This window comes from Mesoplodon bidens (assembly GCF_964165515.1).
Source record: "Mesoplodon bidens genome assembly, chromosome: 13".
NCBI lineage: Eukaryota > Metazoa > Chordata > Mammalia > Artiodactyla > Ziphiidae > Mesoplodon > Mesoplodon bidens.
Window position 1 is genome coordinate 66,903,880 of NC_138169.1, and position 16,675 is coordinate 66,920,554.

The window sequence follows — 16,675 nt, forward strand, 5'->3', positions numbered from 1 at the left end:
AATGAGACTGGTTTTTCTTTCCAAGATGCTATATTTGAAAGAATCATGAGCCATTCTAAGCTTCCAGGGAGGCTCAGGATACATAGGAGTTGGTGGACAGCCTTCCCAGTACAGGTTAAGGAAACAGTCTGAGCCTCCAACTTCTGCAGCTCAGCGAGTATGGACATATGCCACTCTTGTCTCCAGGGAGCTGGTGGCAGTGACATCACCCAGAGAAAAAGCGTCCCTCAGCCTTGGGACTTGACAGAATGAGGTGTGCTGGGGAAGCCATGAGCTGGGACTTGGCCTTGCCTGACCGCCCCTTCGTCCCACGGGCAGCCCCTGACCACTGAGCCAACGATGGCTGAGAAGGGCGACTGCATCGCCAGCGTCTACGGGTATGACCTTGGCGGGCGCTTCGTTGACTTCCAACCCCTGGGTTTCGGCGTCAACGGGCTGGTGCTGTCAGCCGTGGACAGCAGGGCCCGCCGGAAGGTGGCCGTGAAGAAGATCACCCTGAGCGACACCCGCAGCATGAAGCATGCGCTCCGGGAGATCAAGATCATCCGCCGCCTGGACCACGACAACATCGTGAAGGTGTATGAGGTGTTGGGGTCCAAGGGTGCCGACCTGCAGGGCGAGCTGTTCAAGTCCAGCGTGGCCTACATCGTCCAGGAGTACATGGAAACCGACCTGGCACGCCTGCTGGAGCAGGGCACGCTGACGGAGGAGCATGCCAAGCTCTTCATGTACCAGCTGCTCCGAGGGCTCAAGTACATCCACTCCGCCAACGTGCTGCACAGGGACCTGAAGCCCGCCAACATCTTCATCAGCACAGAGGACCTCGTGCTCAAGATTGGGGATTTCGGGTTGGCGAGGATTGTTGATCAGCACTATTCACACAAGGTATGTCTGGCCAGAATGACTGATATGGGTGGTTCATGGAATCCTCAAGAATGCTCAGTGTTCAAGAGGGTATTCCTAGCTCCAGTGGAATCAGAGGACTGGGGTCAGTATTTGGAGGAGGCTGGAGGGTACTAGAAGGATCACGGGGCTGAAAAGTTGTTGCTGGGGGAGCAGGGAAGTTCTGGTTCTTAGTCTGGTCTAATGGTTCTGGCCATTAGTCATGGCTGTGACCAATGACTCAAGGCCATACGAGAGGGGTTGGATTAGGTGATACAGCTCTAAACTCTATGGCTTTAAAATTGTGCTGCTGGGGAGCTCCTTGGTGGTTTAGTGGTTAGGATTCCAGGCTTTCACTGCTGTGGCTCGGGTTCAGTCCCTGGTTGGGGAACTGGCATCCTGTAAGGCATGCGGCGCAGCCAAAAAAAAAAAAAAAACAAAACGTTGTGCAGTTGGTGAATTTGCCTCTAGCACCCTCTTATTCCTGCCATCCACCTAACCACCTACCCTGCCTACTTTCTGCTCAGGACTCCCTGGAAGGCTTCCCACCACTGCAGTCTTTTGCTCTGGTTCATCTCACCTCCTCCTCCCATCAAAGCTGCCTCACTCTGTGTTCCATTCTCTCTGTCCGTGGACGGAGGCATAAACGGTGAATCTGATAAACTAACTCTCGGTGTACATTAACCAGCTAATGGCTCGGCTCTCCCAGGCCCCGTGATGTACTAGCCCCCTAGTGTGACGCTAAAGCCACGGGTGTCTGGATGGTGCTGACCCCCCACGGGGTGGGCGGCTAAATGCTCCAGAAGCAGCAGAGATCAGAGCTGACCTGGCCACACTGACCCTTGTTCTCAAGGCCCCAGACGTCTTCCTACCTAATCCACTGTGCCCTTCAGGAACTGGGAGTCCTCTGAAATTCTATTCCCCTTACCTCAGTTCCTGCCACTTTAGGGGAGTCTCTGAGCACCTCAGCCAGGCACCCCTCAACAGAGCTGTGGAGTGGCTGTGATTTCCAGCCTCCTGCCAAAACTTTTGTATCATGAATTTTTACTAGAATGAATACATCCCTCAGGAAGTAGGTGCACCATAAACTGTTATCAGCCAAGGGGCTGGGGCGGGTGATGAGAGGGGAGGGTAGCTCTGACCTTGAACATGTTTCAGCTTTCTCTCTGAGGCCCCATTCCTCTGCTCTCCCTTGCCACCCTATTTGCCTGCAGCCAGAAGGTCACGGACACCAAGAAACGTGCTGGCCTGCCTGGTACAGCTGCAGCAGGGTGGGGGTGGGCAGAGCAGGGCTCCCTGTCCCACCCTGACTGGCTGGAACTTGGGGTCCAGCCCAGATTTCAGACCTCGAATCAGCCCAGCTGGCTCGAATCAGAACTAGCTGGCTCTAGTTCTCTGGTGCTGCCTTAACCGTGAGCTTGCCTTCTGTGCCCCCTCCTGCAGCCAGGCCATCTGTCAAAACTGACAGCCGACTCTGTAGGAAGGAATGTCCATGGTAAAAAAAAAAAAAAAAAAAAATCATGCTCGTCTGTCTTCCTAACTCCCTGTGCTATGTCTCTTTCTTCTGAGGAGCAATGACCCCAAACAACTGAACCAACGGTTTTAACCCAAATCAGCTCTTATTTGGTAAAAGGACCAGAGAATCCGTGACACTCTTATTTCTGGGATGCACAAAACCACCTTCTGAATTGGAATAAACCGGTACATTTGGGAGTCATAATAGGACCTTCCTCGATGAAAGGGTCTGATTAAGTGAAGTATTACAGGGAACGTGCGCAGAACAGCACGTGGTAAGCTTTTGGGAAAATCAGGGAATGTGGTCACTGGGGCAAAGACTGGCTGTGGCAGCAATTCTTAGGAGGTGTGTGGTTGTCTGAGGAGGTGACACTGTCTGAGGAGGAAGAGTCCCAGGCTCCCTTCTGACGGCGCTGAGTGCGACGTGGGCAGTCACCCTCTGCGAGCCTGCATTTCCCCATTTTTGATGAGGATGATAATATGCTCCCTGCCTGCCCCGCTGGCCTGTGGTTGTGAATCAAAATGGAACATGAAAGCAAAAGCCCCTTGGAAAGTAGTAAGGACCCCATCCCTTCATCTAATGAGCGTTTACTGAGTACACAGGGCCCGGGCCCTATGCTGGGAGCCCGGGAGGAGCCCCAGGTTCACGGACCACCGCAGGTGGCTGTGCTCCTGTCACTCAGGGGTGGGGAGCCACCTCTCCAGTTGGAGCTTCCATTTTCCTGATGCAGAGGAATTTAGATGCTCTGACGTTCTCTTCGTGTGCTCTCTTCAGTAAAATTAGCCGTGGGAGGTTAAAAAAGAAATCACTGGAGCCAGCTACGAGCCCAGTAGGTGTTCCCATCAGCCCTGCGTTTGGCAGGTGTCCCGTGCCCCCACCTGCTTCCTCCCCCATATACTTTCTGCTTTTAGCTTCCTCCCTGCTCTGCCCCGAGGGATGATGAAAGCTTTATATTTGGTGCCTTTATTTATCTGATGTGCATTTAAATCAGTTCTCATTTAATTCTCAACATGCCGTGAGGCACTTCGGGCAAATGGTCCATTTTACAATGGAGAGAACTGGCTTTCTCACGATTACTTGGCTGACTGTGGCAGAAGGGACACGAGAACGTGGCCTTCTTGTTTCTTGACGGATGACCTTCCCGTGTGCTGTCTCCTTCACGAAGGCTTTCTGGGTCTCCAGTTGGAACGAGTCATTCTTTCCTTTGGATTCCCCACCCCCTAACCTGGATCTTCTAGCGCCCACCATTCTCTGCTCTGTTTTCCTGTGTGTGTGTCTGCATCTTCCGCGCTCTTCTAGGCTGAGAGCTCCTCAGTTCCGGATGGCCGTGTCATGTTCATCTTGGGTTCCTCCGGGGAGTCTAATCCTGTGCCTGAGACATGGCCCAGTTGATTGTGTTGACTGTCTTGAACTAATGGAAGAATTGTCATTGGCCAGCACATTTCAGATAGGAAGCTAGTTGGGCTCATTGATTCCATGTGCTTGGGAGGTTTGACTCTCACAGAAAGAGGGCACGGCATTCTTCCAGCCAATGAATTGGTGGGGGTCAGACGTGTGCATCTGCGTTCCCTGGTGTGTCTGGAGGACAATGCCTACATGTGAACGGCTCTAAACTGACCCCTCCTAAAGTTTCATGGATACTGTGCTTGCCTTGAAGAGGCTTGTGCTCACCTGGGCTGCAGCTAGTGCCTTTGCGTGGGCCACAGCCCCTTGCCAGGGACGGGCTTTGTGATCCGACGGGGGGCTGGACTCGGATGCAGCAGCCGGTGTTCACTGTCCTCATTGTGACTTTCTCACGGGTGGACAGCAAGCCTCCTTCCCTTCCACCTCCCCTCGTCTAGCACAGGGCCTGGCACAGGGTAGGTGTCCATTGTGTTTGTCTGGTAAACGAGGTGCCAGAGCAAATGGCCTTCTCTAATGAGCAGCTGGCAGCACTGGGGCTTTAAGTCACAGTCGGGGAGCATTCTGAGCACGTGTTTCCCTACCACACCATCCCAGGGGTGTTGGTCTTTGCAAGGCAGAGGGCAACTGGAGGCCCCGGTTGGCCCACACTGTCAGGGAGATGGCAGTGGGTGGCGATGGGGGTGCTCTGATGGCTCTCACTCAACAGACACGGTATAGAGGCCCCTGGTTTCTCTGTGTCATTAATTGCATGACCTCAGGCAAGTCCTTTTCCTTGTATAGCTTACTCCCAGAATAAGAGATCTATAAGGAGACCTCCCAATCACCTTGTCCATTCCTTCCATTTTCACAGATGGTAAAACTGAAGCCTAGGAAGGGGAAGAGACTTACTTGCTCAAGACCACACGAGGAGTGGCTGAGCCAGGAGTACAATGTCCAGTTTTCTCTGAGCTCCTTCTCAATTGTCTTATCTGCCAAATGGGGTCATGGGTTCCATTCTGCTTATTTCGCAGGATTCTTGTTAGAGTCAAATGAAAGTGTCAAGGGCTTTCAGATATACAGGGAGCTAAATCATGAACAGAACTTACTTGCCCAGTAGATGCCATGGTAACACCAGGCAGACACCCACGTGTCAGTTTCCCCTCCACTGACATATGGACCCAACTCCTGATGTGATGGCCAAAGGGTGAGTCATGAGGTCCTACCTGATGGTGGCTGCCCAGCCTGTGACCCTGTCATGAACCCCTTTCTACCTGCCTCCTGGGCAGGCCTGCTAATTAGCTCCTTGTGTTTGTGTCAAGAAGAGGCAGCTGAAGGATCAGAGCATGTTTTCCACTGAATTTATCCTATTAGGAAGGAGATGATCTCAAAAGAGAAAAACAATGTAGTTTAAGACTTCACTAAGTCCTGTGTAAATTCTAAGATGTGTCAAGACCCCCCAGAAGAGGGTGCAGGGGGCTGAGCAGCATGTTGACAGCCTGATCAGCTGTGTGAACGCGTCCCTTCAGGAAGGGGCCTGGGAGAGGGAACCACATTTTGTCCTTGCTGGGGCTGCCAGCAGACTTGCCTTTCCCGGGGGCAGTAAGCAGAAAAGCAAGCGAAGGAAAGAAAGCAAGAGTAAGAGGTCCATAAAATATGTCTTTTGTGGATCATTTGAGCAAGTCTAAGTTTTCTGCTAGGCTGGCCTGCCTTTGAGCCCTGACCCCTTTCTACTTCAGAACCCTGTCTTCTTACCCCATGGTTCATAATCAGAATGTTCTCACACTCTGCCTCCGTATCACGAAGATTCCTTAGAAATCAACTAGTACGGTGGTCCTCAAAGTGTGGTCCTGGACCAGCAGCACCAGCTTTACCTGGGAACTTGTTAGAGATGCAAATTCTGAGGTCCCACCTCAGACCTACTGAATCGGAAACCAAGTTTGGGGCCCAGCAAGCTGTGCTTTAGCCTCCAGGTGATTCTGAGGCTTGTGAACTTCTAAGCATCACTGACCTGAAGATGTGGAGTAGCTTGTCTGTGGACAGAAAGCAGACGCCCCTGGTGTGTCTGCTGCTGCTTGCGGCCAAGGTTCTCAAACTTGAGCACAAGGAAGAAGGCTAGGAACTCATCCCAGGTAACACAGGTGTGTTTGAAGTAGGTACCTTAACCAAAAAGGATAGTTAATGGTGGGGATATAAGGCACTGTGACAAGGAATTGTGAAGATTGTTTTAGGCAGCATGGCTTTTAGGGCCTCGGTCGCATCACTTGGAAACTGCCTGGTCCACCATCCCTTGAGCTTGGCAGAAAGCTGTACAGACCAGGGAACTCCATCAAAAGGAGTGTTGGTTCTGTTTAGGTTTTACTTTAACAAGAGTTAGGTGATACGAACAATGATTTTAGAAAACATGGTTTTCATCCTGGTGTAACTACTTCACTAGATGTTATTTAAAGACAAGACCTTGCTTTCACAGTTCAGTGAGATTGAGTGTTTGATTGAGGGCTCAGCAAATTACTGCAGTTGGGTAAGACTTGTGGTTCAAGGTCCCAAAGGAGGCAAAGAGGTACATGATGGAGTATATATCAGCCAGCTTCCAAAGGCTTTGCACAGAGCTTTGATCAGCTGTGTTTATGCTGGTTAAATTGTGTTGATCAGCCCCACCTCCCCCTGGCCACTCTGCCTTCCTTTGATGGCTTCTTGTCTATCTCCCTCTGTCTGCCTGGGCAGACACACAGAAAGCTCCCCTAGAGCACGGATTCCCTTGAAACTGAACCTAGGAAGAGGAATGCCCATTTCTGTGGCTGAAATAGAGTCTTCGCAGCTGATCAAGAGAATGTTCATTTGTTGTTCTGTGTGCCTGTATTTTGCATGGTCTCTACCTTGAAGATGCAGGTCCCTAGGTGCTGGAAGGGAGGAAGGGCTTGCCTGAGATCCCAGAACGGGACTGGGGTCCACAGTGCTGGCATTGAGAGGCCTAGCCACTCTCGAGAGTCAGGGTTCATGACAAAATGGGCTCATTGAAGGACAACTTGCTGAGGGCCCAACTAGAAGTTCTTAAGCCACTAAGCATATTATTCCAAATCAGTGGAGCTGAAAAGATTTATTTAAAAGGCTATGAAATATCCCTTTTTAAAAGGAAAAAATATGACCTAGGGGATTAGAGCAGAGGTTGTGCTAGAGAGTCAAGTGTCCCTGAACACTTAAGCCGACTTGGAAAAGCCAATTTTGTTGGCTTTCAGTGCAGCCCCCTAGTTCCCACTGCAGCCCCGCCCCCAGGAGCAGGGTCTTCATTCTGTCCCTGGGCATCCTGGTCTACCCACTCCCAGAACGCTACACCCAGGCCTCCCTTCCTGGAAAGGAACCCCACTTAGCTCCAGGGGTGATATTATAAAGCATTAATAACTGGCATGGTTCAGGCACCAACCAATTAGAAAGGAAGCTGGCAGAGTCCTAAGGCAGGGTTCTGGAGGTGCCCTGCTTGCCAGAAATTGACCCTTTATTGCTGGATCTTGGGAGGTCTGGGAGTATCTGGGAATGAGGCAAAGGTGATGAGCGAGGGAACCAGGGGCTTCAGCAGTAGCTATTTCCCAACCAGTTTGCAGGTATTTCATTGTTCTAACAGTTGGCCTAGCTGTACCAGTGCATACCAGCCATGCTTTGCTGCCTTCCTCTTCATGTCAAAGCTCACCCTTCCCATGTGCCTGTGGGTCTGGTTCTCCACTGGGGGTGAATGGTGGATTAAATAGTGCAAAGAGATCACTAGCTCCCTCCTTACTGTCAACACAAGCATACTCACTCACCTACTCACAATTAAAGCTGCCACCTCCTATGGCAAGCTCCAAAGCGCCAGAAGAATTCAAGAAGCAGCAAGTCAGCCTTCCTGCTAGGATTGCTAAAGAGGAGCTAGTATTTCATGCAGTACAGGCTTGCTGGGGACAAATTCTTTGTTTATCTAGAAAGTGTCTTTATTTTACTCTCATTTTAAAAGTTTGTTTTCCCGGGATATAAAACTCTGAGCCTATGGTATTTTTCTCTTTCAGTACTTAAAAAATGTCATTGCTTTATTCCTATCCTTATTGTTTCTCAGAAGAAGGTCTTCATTCGTATCATTGTTCCTCTGTATGTAATGTCTTTCTTTCTCTGACTGCTTTCAACATTTTTTCTTGATCTTTACCTTTCAACAGCTTGACTGTGATGTGCACAAGTGTGGTTTTCTTTGTACTTATCCTATTTAGTTAATTCATTGAGCTTCTTGAATCTGCAAATTGATTTTTTCCCCACCATATTTGGAACATTTTCAACAATTAGTTTTTCTGCCCCACTTTCTCTTCTCCTTCTGGGCTCTGATTACTATGTTACTCAGCTTGGTATCATCCCAAAAGATTGTCCAATCTTTTTTCTCTCTTTTTTTCAGAATGGGTAATTTCTATGGGCTGTCTTCAAATTCATTGACCCTTTCTTCTGCCATCTTTAATTTGCTGTTAAGCTCATTTGGTGAATTTTTCATTTTGGATACTGTACTTTCTAGAATTTCTATTTGGTTCTTTTTTGTAAGTTTCCACTTGTGTGCTGAGATTCCCCATCTTTTCATTCATTGAGACCATATTTTTCTTTAAGTCCTTGAACATATTTATAATAACTGCTTTAAATTCTTGCTAATTTGAACCTCTGGGACATCTCAGGATCTGTTTCCTATTTACTTTTTTTCTCTTGAATTTGGGTCACTTTTCCTGTTCCTCCACATTTCTAGTAATTTTGGGGTGTTTGTGGATATTACGGTTGATACTCTGAAAGAAACTTGAATGATATTGTCTTCCTTTAATGAGTGTTGAATTTTGTTCTGACAGGGAGTTAATTTACTGATGGTAAATTATGGAATCCTTGATCCTGTTAAGGCTTGGTTTTATGCAGGCCTAGAGTAGATTTTACTCCAGAGCATGATCTTTGCTCCTATGGTATGACCTTTCTGTTGTCTCGCTTGAATGCCTAGAATGTTAACAAGGCATTTCCCTTCTGGCTGGACTGAAACTCCTATGTATCCAATGTTTCTGCAACCTCTACTATCCCTGTTCTGCTATTCGTACCAAAGTAACTACTCTCTGTTAGACCTCACCCTGTGTATATGCAGACCAACCCTCAGCATATGCAGACCAGCCCTCAGCCAGAGATCTGTGGGGGAACCCCCTACAAACTTCTGGGCCCCTACCCTATGAAGCTTCTTCTCCAGTATCCTGCCCCACTGGCTCCAGTGCTTCTGCAGCCCTGGACTCTACCTCCTTAACTCAGTAGGACAAACATATTCTGCTTTGTTCCACCTCCCTGTGCTATGGCTGGGAAATCTACTCAGGCAGAGTGCCAGGGTGAAGATGAAGCTCACCTTATGTGTTTGCTTCCCTTCTGTCAGGGATCCTGCACAGCCTATTGCCCAATGACTGAAAGCGGCTATGTATGTTTGTTTGGTTTTATAGTTGCTTTCAACAGGAGGGAAAATCCAGTACTTGTTACTCCATCATGATCAGAAATGGCCAGTGCCAACATTTAATGATGTAATGCTCTGTGTGGTTGAACATCTTTTAATGCTAGCTTGTAAGCACCTTGGAGGAAGTGTTGATGACTTACTTATCTCTGCCTCCCTGTAGCATGCTTAATGAATATTATTAAATGGAATTAAGTGGAGAGTCTGGGAGATAAGTGTTGAATAATGTGCTCCTCCTTCCTTTATACCTAGGAGATGTGCTGGGAAGGAAACTCCTTTCAGATAGCAACTTCAGTCTTGGTGGGAAGGATTCCAATTGCTCCAGTCCTGGCTCCAGTCTCTCTACTTGGGAACTCCAAGGTTGTAAATGTCTCAGGAACATGACACTGTCTTATTCTATAGGCAGATATTCCTGTGTTTATACTGAAGAAGAAAGATTAGAAAATTGGATCAAACTCTTTTAAATATCCTCCTGAAATATGTTTTTGTTCATCTTTTACTTTGGTAGCCTGTTAAGAAGACAGTACTATAGAAATAGAAGGCTCGAGGGGAGTATCATATTGCTATGTTTATCCTTACTGTCATGGGTAGCTTCTAATTCAGTACCACACTTCTGGGAGCTGGGAGAGACCAATCCTTATCTCTAGCCTCATTTGCTGCCACCCCACTCATCTTGTGCTGTGATATCACTGACTTGTCACCATTCGCTGGAAAATGCCATCCTTGGTGACAGCTCTAGTCCCACACACTGTTCCCTTTGCTCCCACATAAACTCCTACTTATCCCTGCAGACTCCACTCAAAAGCCCCACCTCTGTAAAGCTTCACCAGCTCCCCAGGGGAGAGTTAATCACACCTTCCTCTGGTTTTCCACATCAGTCATCCCCACACTATTGTGATTATTTATTTATGATCTAATATGTTTATGATTATGCCTCTTCCCCCAGTAGAGAGTAGGGCCCTTAGGAAAGAGTATGAATCTCATTCAGCTCTGTATTCCTAGCAACAAGCACAGTGTCTGACATATATGTGCTCATTAAATGCTTACTGACTAAATGCCTTTCCACTGAATCAAGCATGATCCTCAAGAACCTCCCAGGATAAAGTATAATTTCTCTTCTTCAGGGCAGTTTTCAAATATCTGAAGTCATCTACCACATCCCTCTAAATCTCTGGAGCCTAGAACTCCTTTGTCTTTACACAATAATATTTAGGTACTGTTCTAAGGGCTTGACAGGTGTAGACCTATTTAGTCCTCATAACAGCAATGTAATATTAATATTAATAAGTGCTGCTGTTCCCATTTTACAGATGAATACACTGAGGCACAGAGAGTAACTTGTCCAAGGTTCCCCAGCTAGTAAATGGCAGAGTTGGATTTCAAAGCTCAATAGAATAGCCACCTAATAGTGGCTTCAGGTCATGCTTTATCCACTGAGCATACTGCCTGTTGACTATTTAGATGACAGTGTTTCCAGAGGTCACACTATCCTGACTGTCCTTTCACTGACCTCCTCCTACTTATTAGACCCCAGAGGGAGGGTGACATCTCTGCTCCATAAATGACTCACTGCTCATGCTGCTGGTATTTTGAGGGGCAACCATGTCACTCTATTGGCTCATATTGAGATCGTACCCAGCTTACTTCCGTTAAGTTTTGTATTCCCTATTTCACATTCATATCATTGATTTTTAGCCCTAGTACAAGACTTTACCCTTCTCCCTGGCAAGTTTCATCTTCTTGGCTTCAGGCAAATATTCCAACCTGACAAGATCTTTTTGGATCTTTGTTCTATCACATAATCTTATCCCATACAGCTTCACAATTCACAAGCCTATCTTCTATGGCTTCACCCATATCACCAGTTTTTAAATGTGTGAAGAGATTCGGTGAAAGGCTTCATCTTATGGCCACCAGACACCTCCCTCCAGGGTGACACTCACCCTAAGCCAGAATTCTTTGGGTTTAGTTGTCCAACCAGTTGTGAATTTACATAATTATACAGTGGTCTGACCCATGTTTCTTCATTGTCTGCAAAGATGTCCTATGAGATTTAGCTAAATGCCTTACTGAGATTCAGGAACATTGTCTATAGAATCCACTCATTCTACCTCAGTACAATTTTAAACTCATCCCAAAGTAAAAAATCCCAGTTCAAGCTGCATGGCCAGCTGTGATTCCTAGATACACAGAACTCAGATATTGGCAAACACTACCTCTTTACTTAGAGAAAACATGATACATGAAAATTTAAACTTAACAAATTTGTGTTGGAGGTTAGGGCATGGCTAAATAAACTATGTTCATCCACTAAACGGAAAGTTATACAACCATTTTCAACGGTGATTTTGAAGAGGTTACAATAACATAGAAACTCTTTATGTAATAATGATTAGGTTTAAAAAGCAAGATACAGAATTGGATAGCTGGTATGATCATAAGTTTAAAACAAGGAGAAAAGAATGACATATAAAAATAGACTAGAAGTAAAAACTCCAAAATGCTAATGATTGGACTACACATGGCTTTTTCTTTTTATTTTTCTATAATTCCAGATAAAGTACAGCATGAACATGCATAATTTTATCACAGTAACCTTTTCAGGTAGGAAGTTGGGGAAGTTTGCTGGGTGGGAAGAGTAAGTTTACAAGATGTTTATTGCAAAAAGTGGTAAACTGAGATTATTTGGTCCCTAAGAGAGCAGGGTCAAACACAGTGGCATCTGGCCCAGGAGCCTGTGCATGCTGACCCTCGACTGTATTCTGCCTTGAGGTGCCCATGGTGTTGCATGTGTAGATCTTACCTCCTCACCCAGAGTGGCAGCCCTGCCTTGGCCGCTGTCTCCATGGGAATGTGGGACAGGCTCTTCTGGGTGTGCCTTGCCCCTGGGAAGCAGGACCACCCTCCTTGTAGGTGGGGTGGGCATACACTGACTACTACCATGGGACCCTGAGCAAGTTATGTAACCTGCCTCTGGCTGGCTCCATCCTCTCATGGTAATAGATTCTACTTCAAGGGCTGTGTGAGGAGTGGAGGAGATGATGTGTGTGATGTGTGTGTCAGCCATCTGGGGAGCCCTTGGTAAATATTAGCTTTTTTTTTTTTACTATGATTATATGAATCACCATTGGAGGGAGTTCTGATACCTGAAATTCAACCACTAATGATGTCTAAACCCAGCCTCTGTGCACTGGTGCCAAATCAAATCTCAGAGGCAGAGTTTTGGGTGAAGTAGAAAAGAATAGCTTTATTGCTTTGCCAGGCAAAGGGGGACACAGCAGGGTCATGTCCTCAAAACTGTGTGTCCCAACCTGGGGGGATTTGGTGAGTTTTATAGCAATTGTTCAAGGGTGAGGTTGCTGATAAGGATCAGGTTATGTGCAGGGCCTGCATGCCTTTAATATGGAATGAGCTTGATGAGCTTCTGTGGTTCTCCAGGTTATCAGACTATAACCTTCTCTCTGGAATGAAGAATGCTTCATCAAGTGATTAACATCTTCCATTTGTTGGAAGTTTTAGTTCTGCAGAAGAGCTCAAAGGTATTGTTATGTGTATCCCTTGAGGCAGAAACAGGACCCTGCCCCAAGGCTGCACTATTGCTTCTTGACTGCTCCTCCCTCCTCCTCACCACATCCCCTCCCTTCCCTGATTAGCAACCATTTGAACCTGCCCTTTGGAACTCAGGGAAAGTCACAGAGGCTGAAGCCTATTCCCTACAGACAAGAAATGGGGTACACAGGCTTCTGTGCCCAGGAGCTCCTCAGGGTCCTGCTCAATTTCACTAACAGTAAGTCTTATTGAGGCAGTTGACCATGTTTTAGTTTCTCTTCTAAGATACACACTGAAGGAATGAAGAAGAGGGGGAACAAGTCAGAAAGCCTTTATTTGAATGAACTTATCAAAATGGATGGATTAGGAAGCAGTGTGCTGGGGGAAGTGTGTTTAACCCAAAAGGGGACCAGAATAGGGAGCCTCCTGTCTTAATTTTGACACTTTGGCAATTTAGCCAAAGACTGATTCTAGTACTGAGGTTATATGCTAAGAGTGATATTCAAAATACTTAATAATTTCTAAGGTTTGGGACCAACCAATCAGAACAGCCATCAGTGATGACCCATCAGGATGGATCCTGGCTACCCCTGCACACATCACCCTACAAAGCCTGGAGAGCAGGGCTTGGCCTCCCCAGAGGTGTTCATTTAGGTGTCTGCCAGTGACTCCACATCCAGACGGGCAGAGCAGCAACCGAGAGCCAGGCCCTTGTCCCAGAGCTGCCCCACACTTATTCCTGCTTCCTTCTCTCTCGTCCATGATACCATGTTTGCCCTCTGCTCTCCAACACACACCTGGCAGCAGGAAAAGTGAAGCCATTCCTTAGTCACCCTTCTGGGCCATGCTGGCCCCTCCTGTGTCCCCAGATGCCATGGACAGCAGGTTTCCAGGATGTTGGGGCCTCTAGAGTACGGCCATGAAGATTTTATCGTTGCACCTTCTACCCAGAACTACTACCATCTGCAGAAACCATGCATCCTCCTGATGGTAAGCTCAGTTAAGCAGTTGTGATATGCAGGACTCATCTTCTTAGGGATGAATTTTTCCCACTTTAAACCCCTACCCCATTTATTTTGGAGTTGGAGTCACAGTTCCCTGTGTAGGAGAGCAAACCCAGGAGCACAGAATGACCGGCCTGGTCTGGCTTCCCAGGCCTGAGGAATCACCATGGTGGAAAGAGGTTGTCCATAGATCACATGATGAATGCAGAGGAGTCTGAAGCTGGGAGGACTGAGTGTGTAAGTCTGGTTGTCTTTGGCTTTTTGTGTGAGCTCTGTTCTGTGCTCACCAGCTGCCCTCAACCCTGACCCCAAACAATTCGCATATGCTGGGTGGGTCAGATGCTAATGAGAGTGCGTGAACAGCCAATGGCTACTGTAGTTGGGGGACCAATATCATGATATCCACCCTGAAAATTTTCCTGCAATTCACAATAGTGCACCTTGGGGGTACTTTCTCATGCATGATAACTCTGGATCCTCACACCAACCCTCTGAAGGAGGCAGGTCACATTAATTATTGTTCTCACTTGACAGCTGAGGACTAGGGAGCCCCTGGGGTTGAGAGGCTCATCTAAGACCCACTGCTAATAAGCAGCAGAGCTGGACCAGACCTGCCTCCAGGGACCAGGAGCAGCTGATGCAACTGGGATCGGCTTCAGAACTTGAGAACTCCCCTGCTACCTTCCATGATGAGATGAGGGAAGAGTCACGAAACAGGGGGCACTTGCTTCTGCTTTCTCATGAGGACATGTGGAGAACAGAGCAGTTCTGTGACCTTCCCTGTGCCCCACAGTGGGCAGAGATGGAGCCAGGACAGGATATGATGATCCCTGTGTCCTTGGCCCTCCCTTCTTCTATGTGTCCCACCTTCCCACGTCCCTGCTGCTGTCTTCCAGCACTCCCACACACCCTCTCCCTCCATCTCTCCCCGCTGGAAACTTACTGAAGCCCAGGACCTGCTTCTTTAGAACACAGGCTCGCCCCGAGGGATCCAGAGCTCACTGCCCCAGCATTCAGCCAGCTGGAAAAGGGCTACCAGCTAGGGTATCCCTTTCAGTAGAACACTGGTTTATATTTGCCTTTAAACTCTTTTTTTAAACAATTTTATTGAGATATTCTCAACATACCATACAGTTCACCCATTTAAAGTGTACAATCCAATGGCTTTTAGTATATTCACAGAGTCACACATCTATCCCCAGAACCAATTTTAAAACACCCTCATTACCCCAAAAAGAAACCTCACCCATCTGAGTCATCATCCCACAAAGTCTCCATCCCCACAATCCTAGGCAACCAAGAAATCTACTTTCTTTCCTTATAGATTTGCCTGTTCTGGACATTTCATATAAATAGAATCGTGCAATATGTGATCCTTTGTGACTGGCTTCTTTTACTTAGTGTTTTCAAGGTCCATCCACGTGGTGGAAGGTTTTAGTACTTCGTTTCTTTTTACTGCCAAATAACATTCCATTGTATGGACATACAACATTTTGCTTACCTATTCCCCAGCTGATGGATATTTGGGTTTCCACTTTGGGGCTATTAGGAATAATGCTGCTATGAACATTCATGCACAAGTTTTTGTGTTTACAGTGGTTTTCATTTCTCTTGGATGTAGACATAGGAGTGGAATTACTGGGTAATATGATATTGTTTGAGGAAATACCAGGATGTTTTCCAAAATGGCAGTACTATTTTACATTCTCAACAGCAATGTATGAGGGCTCAATTTCTCCAAATTTTCACTCACTCTTGAGATTTTCTGTTTGTTTTTATCCTAGCTATCCTAATGGGTGTGAAGTGGCATGTCACTGTGGTTTTGATTTCCATTTCTCTGATGGCTAATGATGTTGAACATCTTTTCATGTGTTTATTGGCCATTTGTACAACTTCTTTGGGGGACTGTCTATTCATATCCTTTGCCCATTTTAATTGTTTTTTATAATAGAATTGAATAAGTTCTTTATATATTGTAGATACAAGTCCCTTATCAGATAAATGATTTGCAAAAAATTTTCTTCCATTCTTTGGGCTATCTTTTTACTTTCTTGGTGTTACCCTTTGAAGCACAAATGTGTTTCATTTTGATATCCAGTTTATATATTTTTTCTTTTCTTGCTATTGCCTTTGGTGTCAAAACTAAGAAACCATTACCTAATCCAAGGTCATGAAGATTTAACCCATGATTCCTTAAAGTTTTATAGTTTTAGCTCTTACATTTGGGACTTTGATGCATTTTGAGTTAATTTTTGTATAAGGTATGAGATAGAGGTTCAACTTCTTTCATATGTCTCTCCTTATATCAGTACTACACTATCTTGATTACTGAAGTTTTGTATAAGTTTTGAAATCAGGAGTGTGAGTGTGACAACATTGTTCTTTTTCAAGGTTGTGTTGGCTATTCAGGTCACAAAAAGGATATAGTCTATAATATGGATGAATCTTGAAACCATTATGCTAAGTGAAACGCAGCCAGTCACAAAAGGCCTCATATTGTATAATTCCCTTTATATGAAATGTACAGAATAAGCAAATTCATAGAGACAGAAAATAAATTTGGTGCTGGGGGCTAGATGTTGGGAAAAAATAGAGTGTGACTTCCAATAAGTGTGAGGTTTTATGTTTGGGTGATAAAAAAGTTCTTGCATTAGATAGTAATGGTGATTGGCAAGGTTGTACAATGTACTAAAAACCACTGGATTCTTAAATAGTGAATTTTATGATATGCGAATTATATCTCAAAAAGTTAATAAATAGATAATTTGAACATCACTATATTTCTTAAAGAAATTAAATTTGTAGTTAAAAACCTTCCCACAAAGAAAACTCCAGGCCCAAATAGCTTCATAGGTGAGTTCTACCAAATAT

The 16,675-nt window shown here is 46.1% G+C and overlaps 1 protein-coding gene across 1 annotated transcript in view; it reads left to right on the plus strand.

Moving 5' to 3' along the window:
* Nucleotides 1-324: 324 nt before the first annotated feature.
* MAPK4 (mitogen-activated protein kinase 4) overlaps nucleotides 325-16,675 on the plus strand; it is a gene marked incomplete at its 3' end in the record, with an annotated part of 74,045 nt that continues 57,694 nt past the window's right edge. The window contains exon 1 of the mRNA XM_081252494.1: nucleotides 325-885. Within this exon, the coding sequence (XP_081108620.1) occupies nucleotides 340-885 (546 nt within the window). The 5' untranslated portion in view covers nucleotides 325-339. The remainder of the gene's footprint in view (nucleotides 886-16,675) is intronic.